Here is a 22,164-nt window from a genome sequence, read left to right as displayed (position 1 = left end):
CAGAGACATCTTAAATGAAAACCTGCTTCAGAGTGCTCTTGACCTCAGACTGGGGCAACTGTTTATCTTCCAGCAGGACAATGACCCAAAGCACACAGCCAAAATATCAATGGAGTGGCTTCACAACAACTTGGTAAATGTCTTTGAGTGTCCCAGTCAGAGCCCAGACCTGAATTCTATTGAACATCTCTGGAGAGATCTGCATATGGCTGTACACCGTCACTTCCCATCCAACCTGATAGAGCTTCAGAGGTGCTGCAAAGTGGAATGGGCAAAAATTCCCAAAGACAGGTGTGCCAAGCTTGTGGCATCATATTCAAAAAGACTTGAGGCTGTAATTGCTGCCAAAGGTGCATCAACAAAGTATTGAGCAAAGGCTGTGAATACTTGAGTGCATGTGATTTTTCAAGTTTTTAATTATTTATAAATTTGCAACAATTTCAAAAAATCTTTTTATACATTGTCATTATGGGGTATTGAGTTTAAAATGTTGAGGAAATAAAATGAATTCAATCCATTTTGGAATAAGGCTGTAACATAAAAAAAAAAAAATGTGGAAAAAGTGAAGCGCTATGAAGAGCTTTCGGATGCACTGTATGTCCGAAAGTGCTGACATATGAAAATATATGCAAATTACACATATGGAAAATAAATTCATAATTGTATTTCATATATGCAACATATATTACAAAATCTTGAAAAAAGTCCATTTACATATGCATATTTTCTCATGGATTTTATATACTATGAAATTATGTACATGTTCAAATATATACAAATTATTATATAGTTAAAGTCAGAATTATTAGCTCCGCTTTAATTTATTTATTTATTTTCTTGTTTAACAGAGCAAGGGCATTTTCACAGTATGTCTGATAATATTGTTTCTTCTAGAGAAAGTCATTTCTTTTATTTTGGCTAAAATAAAAAAAGCAGTTTTTCATAAAAAAAGAAAAAAAAAAACATTTTAAGGTCAAAATTATTAGCCCCTTTAAGCTATATTTTCCCTATACTCTACACAGAACAAACCATCATAATACAAAAACTTAATAATTCCCCTAACCTGCCTAGTTAACCTAATTAACATAGTTAAGCCTATAAATGTCACTTTAAGCTGTATAAAAGGGTCTTGAAAGACATCTAGTCAAATATTATGTACTGTCCTCATGGCAAAGATGAAATAAATCAGTTATTAGAAATGAGTTATTAAAACTATCATGATTAGAAATGTGTTGAACATAATCTGCTCTCTGTTAAAAAGAAATTGGGGGGAAAAAAATAAACAGGGGACTAATAATTCAGGGGTGCTAATACTTCTGACGTCAACTGTATATAAAACCAGATTTCCCAGGGTGAACTTATCATGACTGCAAATTGTCCCACATGCACAAAAGAACATCTATAGAGCAATAACTTTCTAAATATGTACACAATGTGCAAACTGTATTAGGTGAATAAAGCATGTCTTCAAATTAGGTTAATATATTTATTACAGCCATTTTTGCAACCAACAACATCTATTTCAAGAACTATAAATGGTTGTTTAGTTAATAGTTGTCTGAAACATAAAATAAGTTGCAATCTATAAATTGTAATATATGACAAGCATGACATGCGTCTTTGCCCACAAAGGAAGGCAAATGGATTTGAATTTAGCAGCTGATCATGGTATGCCTGTGATTGTGTGCTAGAGAACAACAAAGAATGACTACTAGTGCACTCATAAAGGGTTAATGAGCAGCATAAGAGAATGTTTGTAGTATGTGCCAGTGAAGAATGATGACGTGCCATTAGAAATGATGTAAAACTTACACGAATTTTGACATAACCGTTCACATTGAAGTTACATTACAAAACTTGAGATCTGATACTGATTTAATACCACAAATGAAATTGGTACAAATCAGTATTGAAGATCAGACTTCATGCTGTTTGCGTTGTTCACACTGTCATAATGACCAGACAGTTTTGAGTGACATATGGCCAATTATTTTTTAATTTGTCTGCAAAGTTTGCCAAATTTTAATAATACCCACCCAAGGCATGCCTGGGTAGACTGAATGTACTCCCAGCAGGCACACAACTTCATATGATATAGGTATTTGGTTATGTTTTGATTGCAACGTCAGGAGAGCAAAATCCAATGTCAGTTTAACGTCAAATGATGTCATAATGTGACGTCCATTAGTAGACGTTGATTTTTGGTTGATTTTAGGTTGTGGAATTAACCAACCAATATCCAGTGTTCTCTTTACGTCAAAATGTGACGTCCATACAATGTCAAAGTCTAACATCAGTAGACATTGATCTTTGGTTGGTTTTAGGTTGTAGAATTAACCAACCAATATCCAGCATCATCTTAACATCATAATGTGACATCCATACAATGTCAAATCTAACATCAGTAGACGATCTTTGGTTGGTTTTAGGTTTTGGAATTAACCAACCAATATCCAGCGTCATCTAAACGTCATAATGTGACGTCCATACACTATCAAAGTCTAACATCAGTAGATGGTTATCTTTAGCTAGTTTAAATTTGTAGCATTATCTGCCTGACATCTTTCCGACATTGGCTTTGTGCTTTGTGTCTGGGTTCGCAGTAAATCTTATATCAGGATTTTAAACTTATGTTAAAACATATGCTGATTTTTTGTTTATATTTGGCGGAGTAACTGAGGAACAAAGGCACAGTCTTTATTCAGAAAGTGTACACTGTGTTTTTCTTCTGATCAAAAGATGGGTATTTGCAGCCTGATATACTCTTATAAACAATCACAGTATTTTGAGCTGAAAGTTGTGGGGACACCTGAGACTTAAACTTTACTTATTTTAATGTGCATAATTTGACCCATTTCATTTGAAAATATGTTATTTGCAACGAGTCAAGGGATTGTATTTCTTTTTTTTTCTTTTCTTTTTTTTTTTTTTTTTGCTCAGAATCAATTATGTCAATGTTGTGATTCTCCTTGTAGCATGCTGTTGTTTTTTCATGGCTTATTACTTGAAACTACACTAGAAAATAAATGGAAGAAGTACTGCAGAAAGCAATGCAACTGATAATGTGAGCAAATACTAATACACAAGTTTATAAGAAAGAATACAAGTTATAATAAATAGCAGTGAGATATTCTTACACGACTTTATTGAAGGAGCCAGATATCATCCTGCAGCTCTGGCCGTTTCCTCCACACACAGCACATTTGTCCAGCTTCTTACTAGAATCGATCTCCAGGTCACAACCAGCTTTGATACACTGGCCTTGCACACAGAAGGATGTGGTATCAGGACCACATGGGGTTCCATCAATGACCTAAAATTAAAACAGGTGAAATTATTTTGTGTATTTTATTTAATTATTAGGTTTAGTTGCTTCTTAACTTTTTAAAGTATGATCAACTTGGCGATACAGATCATTTCAAATTCAAGCTATATGATGTTGTAGGAAGGCAAATTATCATATCGATTTGTTTATATGGTAAAGCATGTCTTTTTTTCCAAAGGTAAATGCTGACAAGATCAGGGACTGGTCTGTGGACTTTGGGGGTTTTACGATGTGGTCACATGTTGATTGATCAGTTTGTATGTCTCAGTATTTGGGCTTTGGTCACATGATCAAGAAAGATACAAAATAGATGGTAAACTTTGCTCTGGTCTTTTCCTGCTCTGCTATGCTCCTCTCTTTCTCTGGAAGGCTATCTTCTTTGTCTCTACTGCTCTCTTTGGGGCCTACTCACTGCTCTTAGTCTCTCTCTCTCCCCGTCTCTCCCTCTCTCTCAGGTAACTTTATTTTGCATTTAAGCTGGGTACAAGTATTCCATGTATTATCCTTTTATAGTTATTTTGTAACTAATTCAGTTGTAATAGAGAATTATTGTCATTAAATCCTTTCATTTTCAAGTATTTGTGAATTACTTTTAATTTAACATCAACAATTAATTGCTCCATATTGCAATACAACACAATAACGTAATAGCAATGCTCTCCCACATTTGTGGCTATTATTACAGCCACTATTTCCATTTTTGGTATGCAGAAGGATGGCTTTACTAGAAATGTACAGTATTCACCATCATACAGATTTTTTAGTCATTCGCCAAAACTTGTTGTAGTTGATATCCCACTCTTACAGTGTTAAAGTGAAAAAAAAGAAAAGCAACAAGATGTATCATGAGTTACAAATCATAGGATTTCTTACAGCGTAGTTATGTAGCAGTGTATTTTGAGTTTGATTCTGAGTGTGCACCACACAGGTGAGTCAAGGTCACGGTTAAGGTAATTTACATAGCACCTAAAAAGCAACAAGTGCTGAACAAGGTGCTGCAAACAACAAAAGTATAAAGCATTAAAACTCTATAGAAAGTAGTGAACATTAAAAGACACAATAAAACAATAATGCAAAGCATCAAATGCAGAGCAAAACAAAGCAACATAAAAAGTATTTTGAAGATAGTCAAAAACCAGAGAGACAAGTTGTTGTTTTTTAAGTTACAGTTTATAGGACAATGAGGTTGAAAATGTTCTAATGGACACAAGGCAATGAGTTCTATAGAGTAGGAACAAAAACTGCACACTTTAGATTTTAAACAGGATGTTGAGACAATCAATAACTTCTGGGATGAGGATCAGTGTGTTCTCCCAGAATAATAGAATAGATTTAAGAAGATTTGCAATGTAAGTTGGAGCAAGACTATGAAGAGCTTTTATTTTAGGGCTGCATGATATTGAATAGAATCAGATGAATTGAATAGCTTTATTTGAAACATTTCATTCATTTATATAGATTAAAATGATAAAATCTTTTTTCTATGCAGTGTGTTTGTATAAATTAAAATAAATTACATATATATATATATATATATATATATATATATATATATATATATATATATATATATATATATATATAGAAACAGTGCTATACAGTATTATATCAGTATTCAGGTACAGCAATTAAACAATCAAACATAAAATAACATGGTCATTGCTATTTAAATATAGTAATATTTAACAACGTTTTGTCTTTTAATCTGTAATAAATATATTCTCAGAAAAAAAGTACAGGGGCCGCACTGGGGCAGTACCTTTTTTAGAAGATATTCAAAGAGTCCACAGTAGTACCTCAAAGGTGCATATTAGTGTCCAAATGTAACTAAAAAGTACCTCTGAGGTACCCTTATGGACCCATCAGGTACAAATACATGCCTTTTGAAAAGGTACTGCCCCAGTGACAGCTCCTGTACCTTTTTTCTAAGAGTGCAGAAAGTTTTTTTTTTATTAATTATTTAAAAATATATATTAATTAAAAATAACAACAAATACACCCGTTAGCACAGGCTTTTCCCATCAAAGCCCCTTGCCAAGTATTCCACACCTCTACATTGTAATCTAATCCTGTGATGTGACTATTGCGAATGTACACACTGCGATATTGATGCTCAAACGATATATTGTGTTTATATACAAACAGTTAAACCTTAAAATAAACTTTAAATAAAATTTGAAGTAAAGCTAATTAATCCACATTATTCTGTACCAGTTGTTAATATGATATATATAGACTGACTAATTCCAGCATATAGAGTGTTACAGTAATCTGAGTGGTCTTGACAAACCTCCCGTAAGACACACTCCCTCCTCTGTATGCTTGGAGATAAAAACGTAGACTTCTCATAGCATTTGAAGTGCTTCGTTTATCCTCACTTGTAAATTACTTCAGATAAAGGTGTCTGCTAAATGAGTAAATGTAAATGTGTCTCCCAAATGTGTGCATGTAAATCTTTGCAGGTGTAAAACAATGAACAATGTACCTTCGGTGCAAACACTCTGAATTCACTGCTGCCCCGTGCTCTGCAAAAGAGTTTACATCTATCCCGTAACGACACTCCAGCGTATTTCGGAATCCACTGCTTCACATTGCCATGAATATCAAAGTGATTGGGATTGTTGTACTTTTCACATTGCTCCTCTCGAAAACTTTTTCCTGCAATTGTGAAGAATTGTCACCAACAGCACAATATGAAGTTGCAGAAGGACTGAGAGATTAGAGAGATCAACTCACCTCGGTTATTCTCACAGGCCTGTTTGTTGCAGGACTGGTAATTGACTCTCTGGCCCACGCAGTATTTTCCTCCGTTTTGCGGAGACGGTCGGTTGCACTCTCGGTAGGAGAACATCACTCCACCTCCGCATGACCTGGAGCACGGCTGCCATGATCCCCACTCACCCCAGCCTCCATCCACAGCCGGCTGAACACACACCACAAACACATTCATTCACTGCACTTTCAATGTGTGTGATTTCAGTGGCGTTACTGAATAACAAAAAATAAATGACCACCAATGTATAAGTGTAAGTGAATATGTGAACATATTGCTTTCTCATTCAATTTGTTGAAAATGACAATCGGTCAAAAAAAAAAAAAAAAACAAGTGCTGCACAATTTTGGAAAAATCTGACATTGCAATATTTTCTTTTGCCATGATATACATTGCAATATAAATATAATTTCACCAGATGATTTGAATAGCTCTATTTGCAGAGCATCTGCATAAATTATAAATAAATTTAAACAAATAAACAGTGCTTTATGCTTTTCTATCAGTATTCAAGTAAAGAAATTAAACAATCAAATGTAAAACAACATGATCATCCTTGTATATCATTCATTCATTTTCTTGTCGGCTTAGTCCCTTTATTAATCCGGGGTCGCCACAGCGGAATGAACCGCCAACTTATCCAGCAAGTTTTTACGCAGCAGATGCCCTTCCAGCCGCAACCCATCTCTGGGAAACATCCACACACATTCACACACACACTCATACACAACGGACAATTTAGCCTACCCAGTTCACCTGTACTGCATGTCTTTGGACTGTGGGGGAAACCGGAGCACCGGAGCAAACCCACGCGAAGGCAGGGAGAACATGCAAACTCCACACAGAAACGCCAACTGAGCCGAGGTTCGAACCAGCGACCCAGCGACCTTCTTGCTGTGAGGCGACAGCACTACCTACTGCGCCACTGCCTCGCCCCCATCCTTGTATAAATAATTTTTAAAAAAATAAGATCTTTATCTTTTAATCTTTAATGAATAATCCAATCCTGCGATTTGACTATTGTGGCTACACACATTGCGATATCAATACTCAAATGATATATTGTTCAGCCCTAAAAAAGTTTTAATTCTTGGGATTGGCAATCAGGGTAATTCCACCAAATACTGATTTTTCTTCTAAAGTTAATTACATTTATGCATTGGTTTTGTGCTGTCTAAAAATTCATATAGACGTCTGAAAACATGCCATCTTTGTATTTTGTGCGGAAAAATGTTCAAACTGACATTCATTTAAAAATTTTTAAAGGATTTTCATTGCCTATTAAAACATCAATAGTTTACTAAACAAGCTAACAAAATTCATTACAAATTATTAGCTAATATTATTTTTTAAACATTACTCATGTTATGATTAACAGAGAAAGGAAATCTTTACAGTATTTCCTATTTTTTTCCCCCTTTAAGCTGAATACCAATACCTTGCAAAATAACTAGTAAAATATTAGGCACTGTCACTGGCAAAGCCAAAAGAAATTAGGATAACACTTTAAAATAATTGTCCGTTAACTAATGCCATTTATTGTATCTACCAACGTGAATAACCAATTGGTAATACATTTATTACGATAATTATTCACCTTTGTTGACATTATTTAATATGAAAAATGTTAGTTCATAGTAGCATAATTAAATCACTGTGCATTGTTAACAACCACAACTGTGGATTTTAATAATGCATTAGCAAATGTTGAACAACAATTATTAAATTTTTTACAAGATTATTCATACATAGTAAATGTTTGTAAATATATTACATTAACAAACAGACCATTATTCTAATGGTCTACTGTTACTGAAGTTAGTTATTAGAGCTAATTCAAAAATGTAATTTAATTAAATATTTTTAAAAAATCCTCTTTCCATTCCAGCAATTGAGAAATAAACTGTACATTTGCTGGTAAAAATGATCAGAGATTTAAAGGGGTGGTCCACAACCATATCATATTTTAAACTTTAGTTGATGTTTATTGTAGCTGTGTAAACATAAACAACATCTCTAAATGTACTATGCTCAAAGTTCAATGCAAAGGGAGACAGTGGCTTTTCCAGAGTAAGCTTAGCAAAGCCTACAGTAAAGGAGGTTTTTGAGATAAAAAAAAAATACACCCGGGTTAGTGAGATTACAAGAGCTTCAGGTTAAATGCTTTCACCATGCACACACACCTTGCTCAGCGAAGGGGCATGGCCAGAGGCACTGTATTACTGTAATGTAGCAGAGGAAGCTACTGTTATTAAAAGGCATCCAATAGGGTTGGGCATCTAAGCTATAATGCCGATCCGATACGCATCTCGATACAAAGAATACGATCCGATATATTAGCGATACATTTGTGACATATTGCGATGCAACACGATACGATTCACACCCATATCACGATACGATGCAATATTTCAGCACTAACTAATTAGATCAAGTTTATGAGATGATGTGAAAGAAGAAGCTGTGCCATTGAATGAGTTTGATTATTTATAAACCAAGCAAAACCAAGACTTTTTTTTACAAACTGGCTTTTCTCTCAGAGCCAGAGTGTCAGTTTACAGTAGAGGGCCATTTTAGAACATATAGCACATATTATTTAAGTATTTTCAAGATAAACAGAATGTATAAGTGCAATATATATTTATATATATATATATATATATATATATATATATATATATATATATATATATATATATATATATATATATATATATATATATATATATATATATATATATTTGCACTCTTTCAACATAAATAAATTGAGCATTGCACAACAAGAATTGTGATTTAACTTTTCAACTATGAAAACAAGTTTTACAAAGATATATTTTGCCACTGATTATTCAAAACTTAAGGTGGTGAACTAGCAGTGTTATGCTGCTTTGAAACATCACTGTCACTGTAAACAACAGGCTAATAAAAATATAACAAACCAGCAATCTTCTTGCTGTGAGGTGGTCAAACTACCCACTGTGCCACCGTGACACCGAATAATTTTTATCATTATTATTATTAATATTATTATTATTATAGTTAAATAAAAATTAACAGGAGGAGGTGTTTAAAACCTTCGTTCTCCGTGACACTAGGCTGAATATCTTTGCAGATGAACAATGCAATAGCATTCGTTATTGGCGTAGAGCGAGCAGAACTGTTGCGCATGGAAAAAAAACTTGCAATGCTTTTATCACCACTTTTGGAGCTGGTTGAAGCAGTGCGAAAGCCGGGGATGCAGAAACACTGGAAGATGCTTTCACAACAACACCGCGGCGCCGCTTCAAGTGAGATTTCAGATTAGTCGTACTGCCCGCATATTTTACAGATGCGCGGCACATTTTGCAAATTGCATCTGTCCTGTCATGTCGTCCATCCTTAAATCCATAATGTTGCTTGCCATACTTTAGATTTAGAACTCAGTGGGGAATAAAATGTTTGTTTTGCTTCTCGCGCTTTCTGAGGGCGCTCCACTAGCTTTATCCGCACACCTGATACACTGAGTTGTAGTGTGTGCACATCCGCCAATCCGTTGCTAAGGCTTACTTTATGTAGGTCGATTAAATTATGCGCCAAAAACAGGTTGACAACACTTGTTAATAAATTAAAAATACATTCTATATTAAAAATATAAGCTGTATCTCGGAAAAATCGATGCATCTCGCAAAAACCGATGCATCTCGATTTGCTTCCAAAATTTCATTCATCCTCTGCTGCTCAACCGATGCACTCGCATCGTGCACGCGCATGACCGCGTATCGATACATATCGGTTAATCTTCCCATCCCTAGCATCCAAAGCACACGATACAACGAGAGAAGTGCTTACAATTTAATTTTAATTATGTTCCAGAGACTTATAAAAAATTATTTAGCTAGTATTTGACAAAGGTCAGTCTCCAAAATCTCTCCCAGTTCAGTGCTGGATTCAACTAAAAACTCCTCCAACCACGACGAAGCTGTGGATTGTGAGCCACAACCTTTAAGCAATTTTATTTGTTAAAATTGATCTATTGCATACAGAGTTTCTAGCGTTATGAGAATGAGGACGTAAACAAGGATGTAAACGATGGGAAATGCTGTTTGGCACCGATAACAATTTAGCAATTAACAATTTCATATTTATCCATCAAATCACTGTTAACAGCCACAATCTTTAGCAGCGCTGGATTGTCTCTCCATGCGGGCACTTTCCCTGCATTCTATATCTCAAATAACGAACTCGCAAAAGATATGTGACCATTTCATATTTCTCACACAGGCTTATTCCGAATATATGTGAAAGACACTTGTCAGATGTTTTTTTAGGCGTGAGGTTCAGCTGTGTCCTCTGTGTCATTTTCTGTCTGATTCAGGCAAAAACTGAAACGGCTAACAGCCACTCTTACTAAGAGTGTTTATACAGCGCGAAAGTGTGTGCTTGTAGGGGCGTGACACTTTTCCTGGTGATGTGAAGCCGATCAATTATGTTAGCTGAACAATCAGAGCCTCTTGAGGGCGGGTTTTCAGAGGAACTAGGAAATACGACAGTCGTTTTCATGTTAGCTGAGTAGCAGTATATAATAAAAGTAAGAGAAATGAAAAAAATTGGTGATTTTCTACAAGTGAAGCATGAGCACACATTGCTTTGCATCTTATTAACAACCAAACCTTAAAAATACACCCTGGACCACCCTTTTAAAAAATCTGCATACATTATTTAAAATCTATTTTTTAAGTAAATGCATTGTTTTGAGACCCAAATAACCATTTTTAAAATTGATTTAATAAAACAAAATTATGCTCTAGACATTGACCCTTTCTATTTGAAGCATCTTGTACTCATAAAATGAGTGAATTCAAGTCTAAAACGTGTAACACAGAGATGTTTTGATCTACCTGCGGCCTCAGGACATCCTCAGAAGACATGCACACACTGTTCAGGCAGGTCCTGTTGGTGCCGCAGCTCGTGCCATCCGCCCAGGGCAAACTCCCGTTTCGAGTCGTGCACATAGACTGGCCCTCCTGTTGACACCAAAGCCGCTCACACACCTCGCTGGATGAGGTGTTGGGACAATGTGAAAACTCCTCTCCAAATATCTGCTGACACTGGCGGTCCAGACTGTAAGTTAGGCCTGGCAGCTCAGTGGGTAAAGCCACTGTGGTCTCAGGGGCGTCCAGTAAACAGTCTCCTGTTATTATCCAGAGGAAGAGTTAGAGAGAGCAGTAAATCGCTAAATCAAAGGATTGTGTAACAGTAGGAACATTGGGCTCCTGGAGCTGACATTTCGGGAGACTTGCAGGAATGCACATCTGGGGGAGTGAAGCGGCGAGGAGGAACACGAGTGAGCAGAAACACACGTGGGGAACATGGGCCACTGCCCACCTCAAATGATACAGCCGTTCGAAAAGGAAATGTGCGAGCCTAAAGCTTCAGAGACACGAGACGTGGAAAGAAAACATTTGTTACATTCTCCTTTTATGAGCTGGAATGTAAAGTGACAGAAAGGACTGATTACTGACTCCATGGAAAGGATTTGAAAATGAATATGTATCTGCGTAAGTATAATTAAAAGGCAATGCAAAAGTTTTACTATAAACAAAAGGAAAGTATTTTGTATTGACACACATGTTGCAAGCTCTTATAATTGTTGAAGCTGGGTCACTGACAAAAAAGTTATACCATAAAAATTCAGTTCTTGCAAATATACTTTTGCTTATGCTGATTTTGAAAAAAGCGTTAATTAACATTTTATTTCTTACTGACCTTTTGCATATTACATTAAATTTTTATTCTACATTTTGCTCAAAATGTTATTTTTATTTTCAAGACATGGTTCGATTTAAAGGGGTAGTTCACCCCAAAAATTGTGCTTTATTATACATCATTATGCAACAGGAAGAACGCACTATAAACTACATTGAACAAGCTAAGGACTATTTTCATGAATTTCATTGAAAAGGTTTGTTATCAATCTCCATTTTAACTGAGCAACTGCATTACTCTTACATCTTTGTTAAGTTTTATAATTTTTAAATAGTAAAAGATCACACTTTGTATTTATTTTTAAGACTTTTCAAAACTAAATTAAACTTTTTGTCTTCATTACGACAGCATGAAATTTTTTTAAGAGCCCCTATTATGGGTTTTTGAAAGTGACCTTCCATGCAGAGTGTAACACAGCACTAAATGAATGGAAACATCCAGCTGAGGTTTAAATCTGAAAGTACTCAAAGTTTAAAACTATTGATTCTTTAAAGAAATTGTCGAGTCAGAGTCAAATAAATGAATCGTGTTGGGTCCAGATCTTTTGCTTGAACGCATTGACACAGTACATCACCAAATATGTAGTACCAGTTCAGGTAAAAACGTGAATGCGCCATTTCCTTTAGACACTAGCGGAGCGCGGGGGATCACGGGACTGATCATGACGCAAAGATAATGATCACTGACAAATGGAGATTCGGCTGCGGGGAATAAAGGGTTAAAGTCACAACAATACCACAGTATAGCCAACCTGTCCTCTATTTGATTGTTGATACAATAACCTACACTGCAACGCGGGATTCGTCAGCCATTTGCTATTGAAGGAGCAGCAGAGACTATTGTGTATGGGATATGTCTGACTTTGACAGGAACTTTGTCAGTAACTGTTGCAGTTCATATGAACCAGTTTCTTCTTCCTCCGGATCATAACATGTAAGTGTAATAAAAATTGTTGCCTTGTTTAACCTCTCTCAGGTTAAATGTTTATGGGGTTATTCACATATTGTGAATAAAACCATATTGAAAACGTGATGTGTGCTTCTTCCTTTACCAATGTAAATGCGTTTCTGAACTAACGATCCTCTGCTGTTTGTTGCTATGTCCACCATCAGCTGTTTCTACACACACAGTGCGGACAATTTCTTTTTAAATTGTCCAACTTTTGCCACTGTGTGTATTAGTACTAAATGTGTGTTGTTATTTTTGGGGTTAGGGTTAAGAGTAGAGTAATATGCCAGTGTTTACCTGCATTGCTTTATTGCATTCATGCATTGGGTTCTCAAATTGTGCTACTTCATAGCCGTAATGGGCATTTCTCTCTGTTATAATATTCAACATTGCGTTAAATTATTGTAAAAATATAAATGTAGATTTGGACATAAAAGTCTTAGGGTCCTATCATACAACTGGCACAATGCAGAGCTTAGAGCAACCCAATTGCTTTTTGCTGGTTTCAGCCTCTATGTTGTTTAAATAGCAAGTGTATTTGCGCATATTTATTTACCCATTGGCTGCTGGTCTGTAAATTAGATGTGTTCAGGTGCATTATTGAGGTGACACTCTGGTTTACCGCACGTTGTGCCCAATTTTAACAACAAGATAAGGTACAACCTTTTTAGACCTTGCACCAAATGCATTGACTGTTTTCACATCATTAAACGTGCAAAAAACGATTCGGGCATGCCCTAGGAGCACTTCCACCATGTACTAAGGTCATTAAAATATGGCCCTTATAGTTATAGAAAATTCCCCTACAAACATTAAAAAAGCCTCGGAAAATAAATTGAGGGAGGCAAACAATGCTTAAGTTAAAGTTGAGTAACTTAGACTAACTTAGACTAACTTGACTAACTTTGTTAGTGAAAAAACAGTACCATGCAAACTACACCATGATGCTCATAAATTAAAGGATGTGCGTACCATGTCCATTGTCGAAAAACTCAGTGACGTACAAAGCACTGCAGGGTGACCAGGGGGAGGTTTTACTGAGCTGAGTGAATACAGGAGCCATGATATGATCCTCGCCTAGATGTCCAAAAAGCTGCTCACAGCTCTTAGTGTCATCATGAGGCATGCTCAAAACATGACCTGAAAGAGACACAAAGCCACATCATGGAAGAATTAGAGATCACAAGAGATCGTCAAATCAGCAAGATTTCTCACATAGAAGAACTATTTTTAGTTCTTTGTATAACCTTAAGGTAAACAGTTTTTAAAAAAGACTCATGTATTACATCATTTGAAGAACATTTTAATTATGCAGAGCACATAAACCCTTTTTTAAATAGTTTCTTAGATGTTGAAGGTTCTTCATGAAACTACTGATGCCCAATAATGACAGTTTATTTGAAAATATATGACTCAGCCTACATTTTTGTGAAACATAAAATCAAACCTTTCAACAACTGTTTATGCTCATTTAAGACAAAATTATTTTTGTTTAAAAAAAAAGACCAGGATGGATATGTTTACATATTATATTCATATTATATTATTTCTCTGGTTTCACTGCATGTTTCAGATGTCAAATTTACTAGAGAATGCTGTCTACATTTTTGTGAATCTGAAATATGATACTTAGGATGCATTTTGTTTCAGATACATGTCTTTCTTGCACACAAGATGGGAGAGCTCTGGGACCCTTCCCTAATCCCAGGGCTGGATTAACCAATAAGCATTATGGGCTCAGGCCCAGGGGCCTGTGCGCACTTGGGGCCCCTGATTTTGGAGAGTCTATTTAGGCTAAATGCAAATAGTGCACTTCGTTGGAATAAGCTAATTGAGTGATTCCCGCCCATCTCCGTTTCATTGACAGAGACAACATAACTAAAGATCAAGACACACAGCAGTATGAGTGGCTTAGTTCGTAAAGTGCATGGCAGCTTGTTTTGACACGATCATAAACCTGGTTCGAATCCAGCGTCCAATAAACTCGTTTTTCTTTCCTGCCCCCTACAGTACATATCAGATTTTGCTTACTCTTCATCACGAGGAAGACAAGTAGGAGTCATTAATAAGTGTGTGTATTATAGAAGACTCAGATTCATAAAACTGGATTGGAGAGGACTTATATCCAAATCATATGCATTATAAGTGTGTAGAATATATACATTAAAAATACTCTTAATATAATTTTTGTGTACTGCTTCAGTGAACTTGAACAAGAATATTAAAATCCATTAAGTTTCACTAGTTGTATTAGTATTTTTTTTTCTAATTATGCTTTAAATGCTTTAAAAATTTGTTAAATCTCTGTAGATTAGAAATATATGTACTCTATATCATTTACTTTAAAAATGCAGGCAATACATTTTAGATCATTTTTATTTAAAAATATTTTGTTATTCTTATTTTTTTATTTAACAGTAGGGGTGCGACCTGGTAGGGGCCTACAAGACATTGTGCCCAGGGGCCTCTGAACTCTTAATCCGGGCCAGCCTAAACCCAATGAATAGTAAAAGTAGTAGTAAACCAATTCCAAAAGGAGACATTGCTTTATCTTATTTTTAAATAGCTTTTATCTGTTTTGTGGAACTGTGCTTCACTGGACTCGAACCCAATGACTTTCCATCACAAGTACAACTCTGTATAAGGTGTGCTACTGAGCAAACTGACCACGCCTGAAAAGTTTGTGTAAATATATTCAATAAAGTACAAATCACAGACATCGTTAAGCTGTTTTATGACATTTGGTGTTGTGCAAAGTAATGCACATAATAATTCTTTATTTGTCAATAGTATGTCTCTGAAACTGTCATTCATATGAAAAGGAACAACTGTTGTTGGTGTCATTCTGCCTGTGGTGTTAATTTTAACTAGAAACTGCAGTCAAATGTATGTTGAAGTACATTTTGTGGTTTCATATAGATGCACGCTGAAGCATGTTTTCTTACTAATTTTATCCTCACCTAGCTCATGTGCAGTTGTGTAAGCAGCCTGAAGGCCATTGTCTTCAATCACAGAACAGCTCCTTTTAGTGTCACACATGGTTCCAACATCAGCTACACCCAACGTCTCGCAACTCTGATGTCCACAGATGTCCTGAAAGGCGATTTAGAATAAAAAAAAAATGTCATTCTTGTTGCCGTTCCAGGTCTCTGGTTAATAGCAAAAGCAAAACACATATTTGCCAGTGTTTCCATCATAAAACCAAGCAAATAAATAGTTTTGGCAGAGGCAGACCTATGAAGTGAGAAAATGTATCTCAAAAACATGCCTGGAGTCTTTTCCATCTTTTGCCCAGAGATCCGAGACGGAGACGAATGTTTCCAAAGCAGAAGGCCACAAAACACACATGATTCAAGGCACATCTGGCCTTGGCTCAGTCTGAGAGTCGGACTCACATGTGTTCACCTTTCCGAGGAGCTGCTGTCTGCAGCAAGTCTGCTGCTAATTTCAGCTTCGTTTTCAGTTTCAATATGCCATAAAGTCTGCTGCTCCAGTAATGAGCAATGCACCACACACACTTTTCCACAGGTCAAGCTTATGTGGAGCTGCTGAACCCAAACACATACACACATTTTAAGTAGCATAATTTTTTTTTAAAAAAGGATGCTTTTATTGTACACTTTTACTAAACAAAATTTAATGTGACTTTAATCAAATTAACAGTCTTTTTATGTACTTTGTACTTATTTAAATTATTAGTCAAAATAAAGTAAGGAATGTAATTTTCCTTACATTTTTAATTATATTTTGAAAATAATCTTTTTATTCATTCATTCATTTTCTTGTCGGCTTAGTCCCTTTATTAATCCGGGGTCGCCACAGCAGAATGAGCCACCAACTTATCCAGCAAGTTTTTACACAGCGGATGCCCTTCCAGCCGCAACCCATATCTGGGAAACATACACACACACACACACACACACACACACACACACATACACTACGGACAATTTAGCCGACCCAATTCACCTTTGGACTGTGGGGGAAACCGGAGCACCCGGAGGAAACCCACACGAACGCAGGGAGAACATGCAAACTTCACACAGAAACGCCAACTGAGCCGAGGATCAAACCAGCGACCCAGCGACCTTCTTGCTGTGAGGCGAACTGCGTCGCCAATAATCTTTTTAATGATTTTTAATGATTTAATGATTTAAAAAAGTACACTTATTTTGGCATGTTTACAATGCACAACACATGCAAAGCTTTATTTTACCTGCAGCAGGTTGCATCAATATTTGTTATTATTTTGTGATCTAAATGAGATATTAAAAAAAATCTATTTCCCTGTCTATTTGAATTTTTATAAAAATCACAACATAATATCTATCTGCTCCTGTCAAAAGAGAACCAAATGCATTAAGAGGCTTAAGGTATATTTCATTTTACCGTAAAGATCTGTGAGAATATTGGGCTAATCATATGCTAATACAATTTGAATTGTGTTCACTTGAAATATTGACAATTGTAATTTAATAAATCTGAATTTTTATATGCTGTGAAAAAATGTTGAATTTGGATTTCTTGATTTGAATTTGAATTTCAATAACCTTTAATATTGAACATCTGAAATGTAATTCAACTGAATTTTTCAAGGTAGACTTTTTTCGAAATACCAAAGTCCATGCATTTGTTTCCTCGCTATTAAAATACACATGATTCTAATTTTACATTAGGCTACATGTAGATATTCCCTGCTGATGACCCCTGACCAACTTTCTGCTGAATCTGAATTTCATGATCTGAATTTTTGGTTTTGAATTTTAGGATATTGAATTCGATGTCCTGAATTTCTTCATCTTGAAAATTTTAAACTGTATTTTTACAAACTGGATAGCAGCAGTCTTTGAATTTTGAAAATATGCCTATAAAAAAAAATCTTCCTTTGAAGAATTCAGTTGTATTACATTTCAGATGTTCAATATTTAAGTTGTGAAATTTAAATTCAAATTACGAATTTTGAATTTCGGATTTATTAAATTACAATTGTCAATAATTCAAAATAGCACAATTCAAATTCAGATTGTTTTGGCATATTATTAGCTCCATGGTATTGTAGATGACAGACTTAATTATGAAATGGATAAATGATGTACTTAGGTCCTACTTCTAATAAGTGACAGCAAAGTGGTATTCCCCACCCACCGAATTGATTGACAGGCACCATGTTTCTATGATAACATGTATACATATTTGCAAATAAATTGGAATTAAAATATTTGTTACAACTCTCATGTTTTATAAGCTTAAAACATTTTTGAAACAGAGCATGTTTGTAATAAAGACAGTAAAATCCATATCTAATTCTTAACTGCTATAATCCCCACGACCGCATGGTGTCAGTGAACGCACGTCTTTTTGTGTGTACTGCAAAAGGCATTTGTATGAGACTTATCATTTCAGAAAGGCTCGAATAAACCACCGCAGATACATGAAATATACTTACTCTGTATTTTTGTCTAATGAGCTGTATTTCAGCTTCATCTGAGTCTGTTTCTATCACTGACTGCTGTTTATCTGACATATTGCATGATGAGAAGCAGACACGCATGTGGGAGTGGTGAGCGAGGAGAAGCAGCTCAAATGCATTTAAAGCCAAAGGGTAGAAAAAGAACAGCTACACTATACTCAGACACAAAATTGGCCAGATTGTGGAGGCTATAATAAATAGATGGGTATAGAAAATACTGATGGGTATTTTCAGCTGAAACTTAACAGACACATTCTGAAGACACCAAAGGATTATCTTACATCTTGTAAAAGGGGTACAATAGGTGCCCTTTAAACTTTAATTATTATCTGATTAATTGTAAATGGCATGCATTTAAAGGGATAGTTCATCCAAACCTTAAAATACTGCCATCATTTACACATCCTTCACTTGTTTCCAAACCTGTTTGACTTTCTTTGTTGAACAAAAAATACGATATTTTGAAGAAAGCTGAAAACCTGTAACCATTGGTTTCAATAGTATTTCAATAGTATTTCTACTGTTTAACAGATTAAAGAAATATAAAAAGGTTTGAGACCATTTGACAGCAAGCAAATGATGATTACATTTTCATTTTGGGGTGAACTATCCCTTTAAACATTTCATTCAGTCCATATTAAACTATTATTTTCATAATAAGAACTTCTTGTTTTCTTCTCAAGGACTGGCTATTCTAAATCCAGTTCACGTCAAAAATCTCACTTCATCATGGTCACATAAATGGATATCGGCTGACTCTCAAATACATCATAAATCAATGCTCACCTCTCTAGTGAACAGTATGGCTGTATCGTAATGCTCCGGATGCCTGTGGCTGGACGGGTTGAAGAGCTGCTGCCAGGCACAGAAGCTACGCAGAGCTACGCCTCCATTGCTGGAGATGGACGGCCCGACCTCTTCATCCTCCACAATCAGCATCTTCACAAGCACAATGTTGATGGAGTTCTTAATGCTGGGGTGCTTGTAAACCTGGGCGGCCACTGACATCAAGGTCAGCATGTAGTGCTAAAAAGAGAAAGGCAACGGCTTGCTATTCGCCAACTGTGCAGCAGAATGTTAAGTGTGAAAACGTGATGAAATCTTGGCAGTGCAGCACACAACAGCTGGAACTGAAAGCTTTTGCATGACATATTTTTAAAAGTTAGAGTGGCCAATTACTTGTTTTTATTTTTTATTTTTATTTTTTTAAATTATTGACTTGCATCAAAAATAGATGCAACATTTCAATAAAATTGAGATATTTTTAAAATTTCAAAAGGTGTGCTTATTACAGTACACTATTCATTTAAGTATTGAATAATATTGATGAATTATGTTGAAATCATACTAAAACATTGCGTAGGCTCAAAGCTGTAAATGTGCGTACGCAGTAAAAATTCAGATGTATAAAACACTGCGTACGCATAATCCCACGCATATTCTCTTTGTACATTTGAATTAACGTGAAACTGAGCGCACATGCACGAGCGCAAAACCCCTCCCTGCCTTCTCCCCCGTATGAATATGCTAATGACTCTACTTTGGCAAAACCAAATGAAAAAGCAATGGCAAAAGTAGGCAAAAAGAGAAACTTTAAATAGAATGTGAATTGCAGGTGCTCCTATCGGAGGTAGACCGGAGAAAAACGATGTTATTTGCAAGTTTGTCATTGGAATGAAGTAGTTGAGTGATTTCCGCCCGTTTGATCAGAAGAGACAACAAAGTTAAAGAGGGAGGACAGCATCAGTGTGAGTGGCGTAGCGCGTAACACACATGGCATCATATTTTGACACTGTCATTCAAGAACACGGTTTGAATCCAGCGTCTGATGAACTCATTCTTTTTCCCCCACTACATATTAGATTTTGTCTACTCTTCCATCATGAGGAACACAAGTAGGAATCATTAATAAGTGTGTGTATTATGTTAAGCGCATTTGAGCATAACATTTTTTTTGTACATTTATTGAATGGAAATGTTTCTGATTCACGTATGCAAATTCGTCTTCAGATGGCGCCTTTATAGCGATGTGCGTGCAGTTGATCGCTCCGATTACAATGGGAAAACCGGCGATCGCTGCAAGTTGCACTTTAATGTTTGGCTGGTCAACTGCATAGTATGGAAACCTCATATACCTGCTAGACATGCGGATGATCTCATCCCATACAGTTGTCAGCTGCCATTGCACGGCTCAAAAATACTTTGTAGTGTGCAATTTAACACAATTTCCTCTAGGAGTCGCCAATGGAAATAAAACAAACACACACAAGAAATGTAAGTACGCCAGGCATGAAGTTGGCATGGAACAACACACATTCTCACGTTCATTTCATCGTTAGTAAATCCAAACGTCAGCAATTCTTATCGCAAAACCAGCGTTGATACATGAGGCCCCAGAACTCTTCCTAGAGCTGGACGGCTATCTAAGCTGAGTGATCGGGGGAGAAGGGCCTTAGTCAGGGAGGTCATCAAAAATCCGATTGTCACTCTGTCTGAGTGCAGCAAAGTACAGAGACATCCTAAATGAAAACCTGCTTCAGAGTGCTCTTGATCTCAGGCTTGGTTGACGGTTCATCGTCCAGCAGGACAATGATCCAAAGTACACTGGCAAAATATCAATGGAGTGGCTTTACAACAACTCCATGAATGTCCTTGAGTGGCCCAGCCAGAGCCCAGACCTAAATTATATTGAACATCTCTGGAGAGATCTGAAAATGTCTGTTGAGGAAATAAACGAATTTAATCTATTTTGGATTAAGGCTTTAACATAAAAATGTGGATTAAGTGAAGCGCTACGAATACTTTCCGGATGCATTGTAAGTACATGCAACATGTAACAAAGACACCTTAAATTAATGTTTTAAAAACTTTTAGCTGATAGAGCCACAAATTATTCTAGAGATTTTTTTCTACTGACTATTTCCACATTAATATATGGTTTATTTGTTAAAAATTCCTGAAGTCAGCAGTATAAGTGCGAAAGCACAGTAAAATCTTGGCAGTTCAGTTCACAACTGCTTGAACAGAAAGGTTTTTGCATTATATAATTTCCAAGTTTTTGTGGACTGTATATGTCTAGCTTTTTCAGAATCATGTATTGTGATAAAAAAGACAAGATTATTGATTTTACTTTTTGGTATTGAAGTATTCCTTAATATACAGTCTATTAATACTCCTCTCTGGAGAATAATATTTAGCTGGCTGAGCCATCCATTTCTTTTCTACTGACTCTACATAAATATGTGGTTTATTTGTTGAAAATTCCTAAAGTATGATAAGTGTGAAAGCATGATGAAATCTTGGCACTACAGCTCACAACTGCTGGAACGGAAAGTATTTTGTATGACATATTTTCCAAGTTATTGTGGACTTGAAATATGTGACCAAGGACCACAAAACCTTATGCTGCATCGGTATATTAATGGCAATATCCAGAAAACAATTGTATCAATTGAGCCAAATTGATTTATTTATTTCTTTTATGACAAAGAAACATAACAATATTAGGTAAAGATCAAGTTCCATTATATTTAGTAAATTTCCATTTGTAAATATCTCAAAACTCAATTTTTGATTAGTAATTAGCATTGCTAAGAACATGGTTTGGACATACTGAGTAAATGATTTTTTTTTTAACCCTCAGATTCCATATTTCAAACAGTATCTCAGCCAAATATTGTCATGTGCAGAAACATCAATACAAAGCTTATTAATTCAAATTTCATAAGTTAGATAATAATTCAAAAATTTATAGTTATCACTGGTTTTGTTGTCATATTTCTGTTTAAATAAGGCAGGATCACTGTTTACTTTTTGCAGATAAGCATTTATATACAGTACCTTATATAAGTTTATACAACAGTTCTGTCTGTTTCTTGAATCTGATTAGCTGATAGCCATGCA

At 35.7% G+C, this 22,164-nt stretch overlaps 1 protein-coding gene across 1 annotated transcript in view; it reads right to left on the bottom strand.

Moving 5' to 3' along the window:
* Window positions 1-22,164, bottom strand: part of LOC100001991 — a 31,925-nt gene that overhangs the window by 5,691 nt on the left and 4,070 nt on the right. The window contains exons 2-8 of the mRNA XM_087283986.1: window positions 19,048-19,287; window positions 15,752-15,884; window positions 13,764-13,931; window positions 10,976-11,268; window positions 6,062-6,248; window positions 5,811-5,983; window positions 3,138-3,313 (exon numbers count right to left, since the gene is read on the bottom strand). Of these exons, the coding sequence (XP_087140112.1) occupies window positions 3,138-3,313; window positions 5,811-5,983; window positions 6,062-6,248; window positions 10,976-11,268; window positions 13,764-13,931; window positions 15,752-15,884; window positions 19,048-19,287 (1,370 nt within the window). The remainder of the gene's footprint in view (window positions 1-3,137; window positions 3,314-5,810; window positions 5,984-6,061; window positions 6,249-10,975; window positions 11,269-13,763; window positions 13,932-15,751; window positions 15,885-19,047; window positions 19,288-22,164) is intronic.

Source organism: Danio rerio, chromosome 15 (genome assembly GCF_052040795.2).
Source record: "Danio rerio strain M-AB ecotype USA chromosome 15, GRCz13ab, whole genome shotgun sequence".
In the NCBI taxonomy this organism is placed as follows: domain Eukaryota; kingdom Metazoa; phylum Chordata; class Actinopteri; order Cypriniformes; family Danionidae; genus Danio; species Danio rerio.
This window is presented reverse-complemented; position numbering and strand designations above follow the sequence as displayed.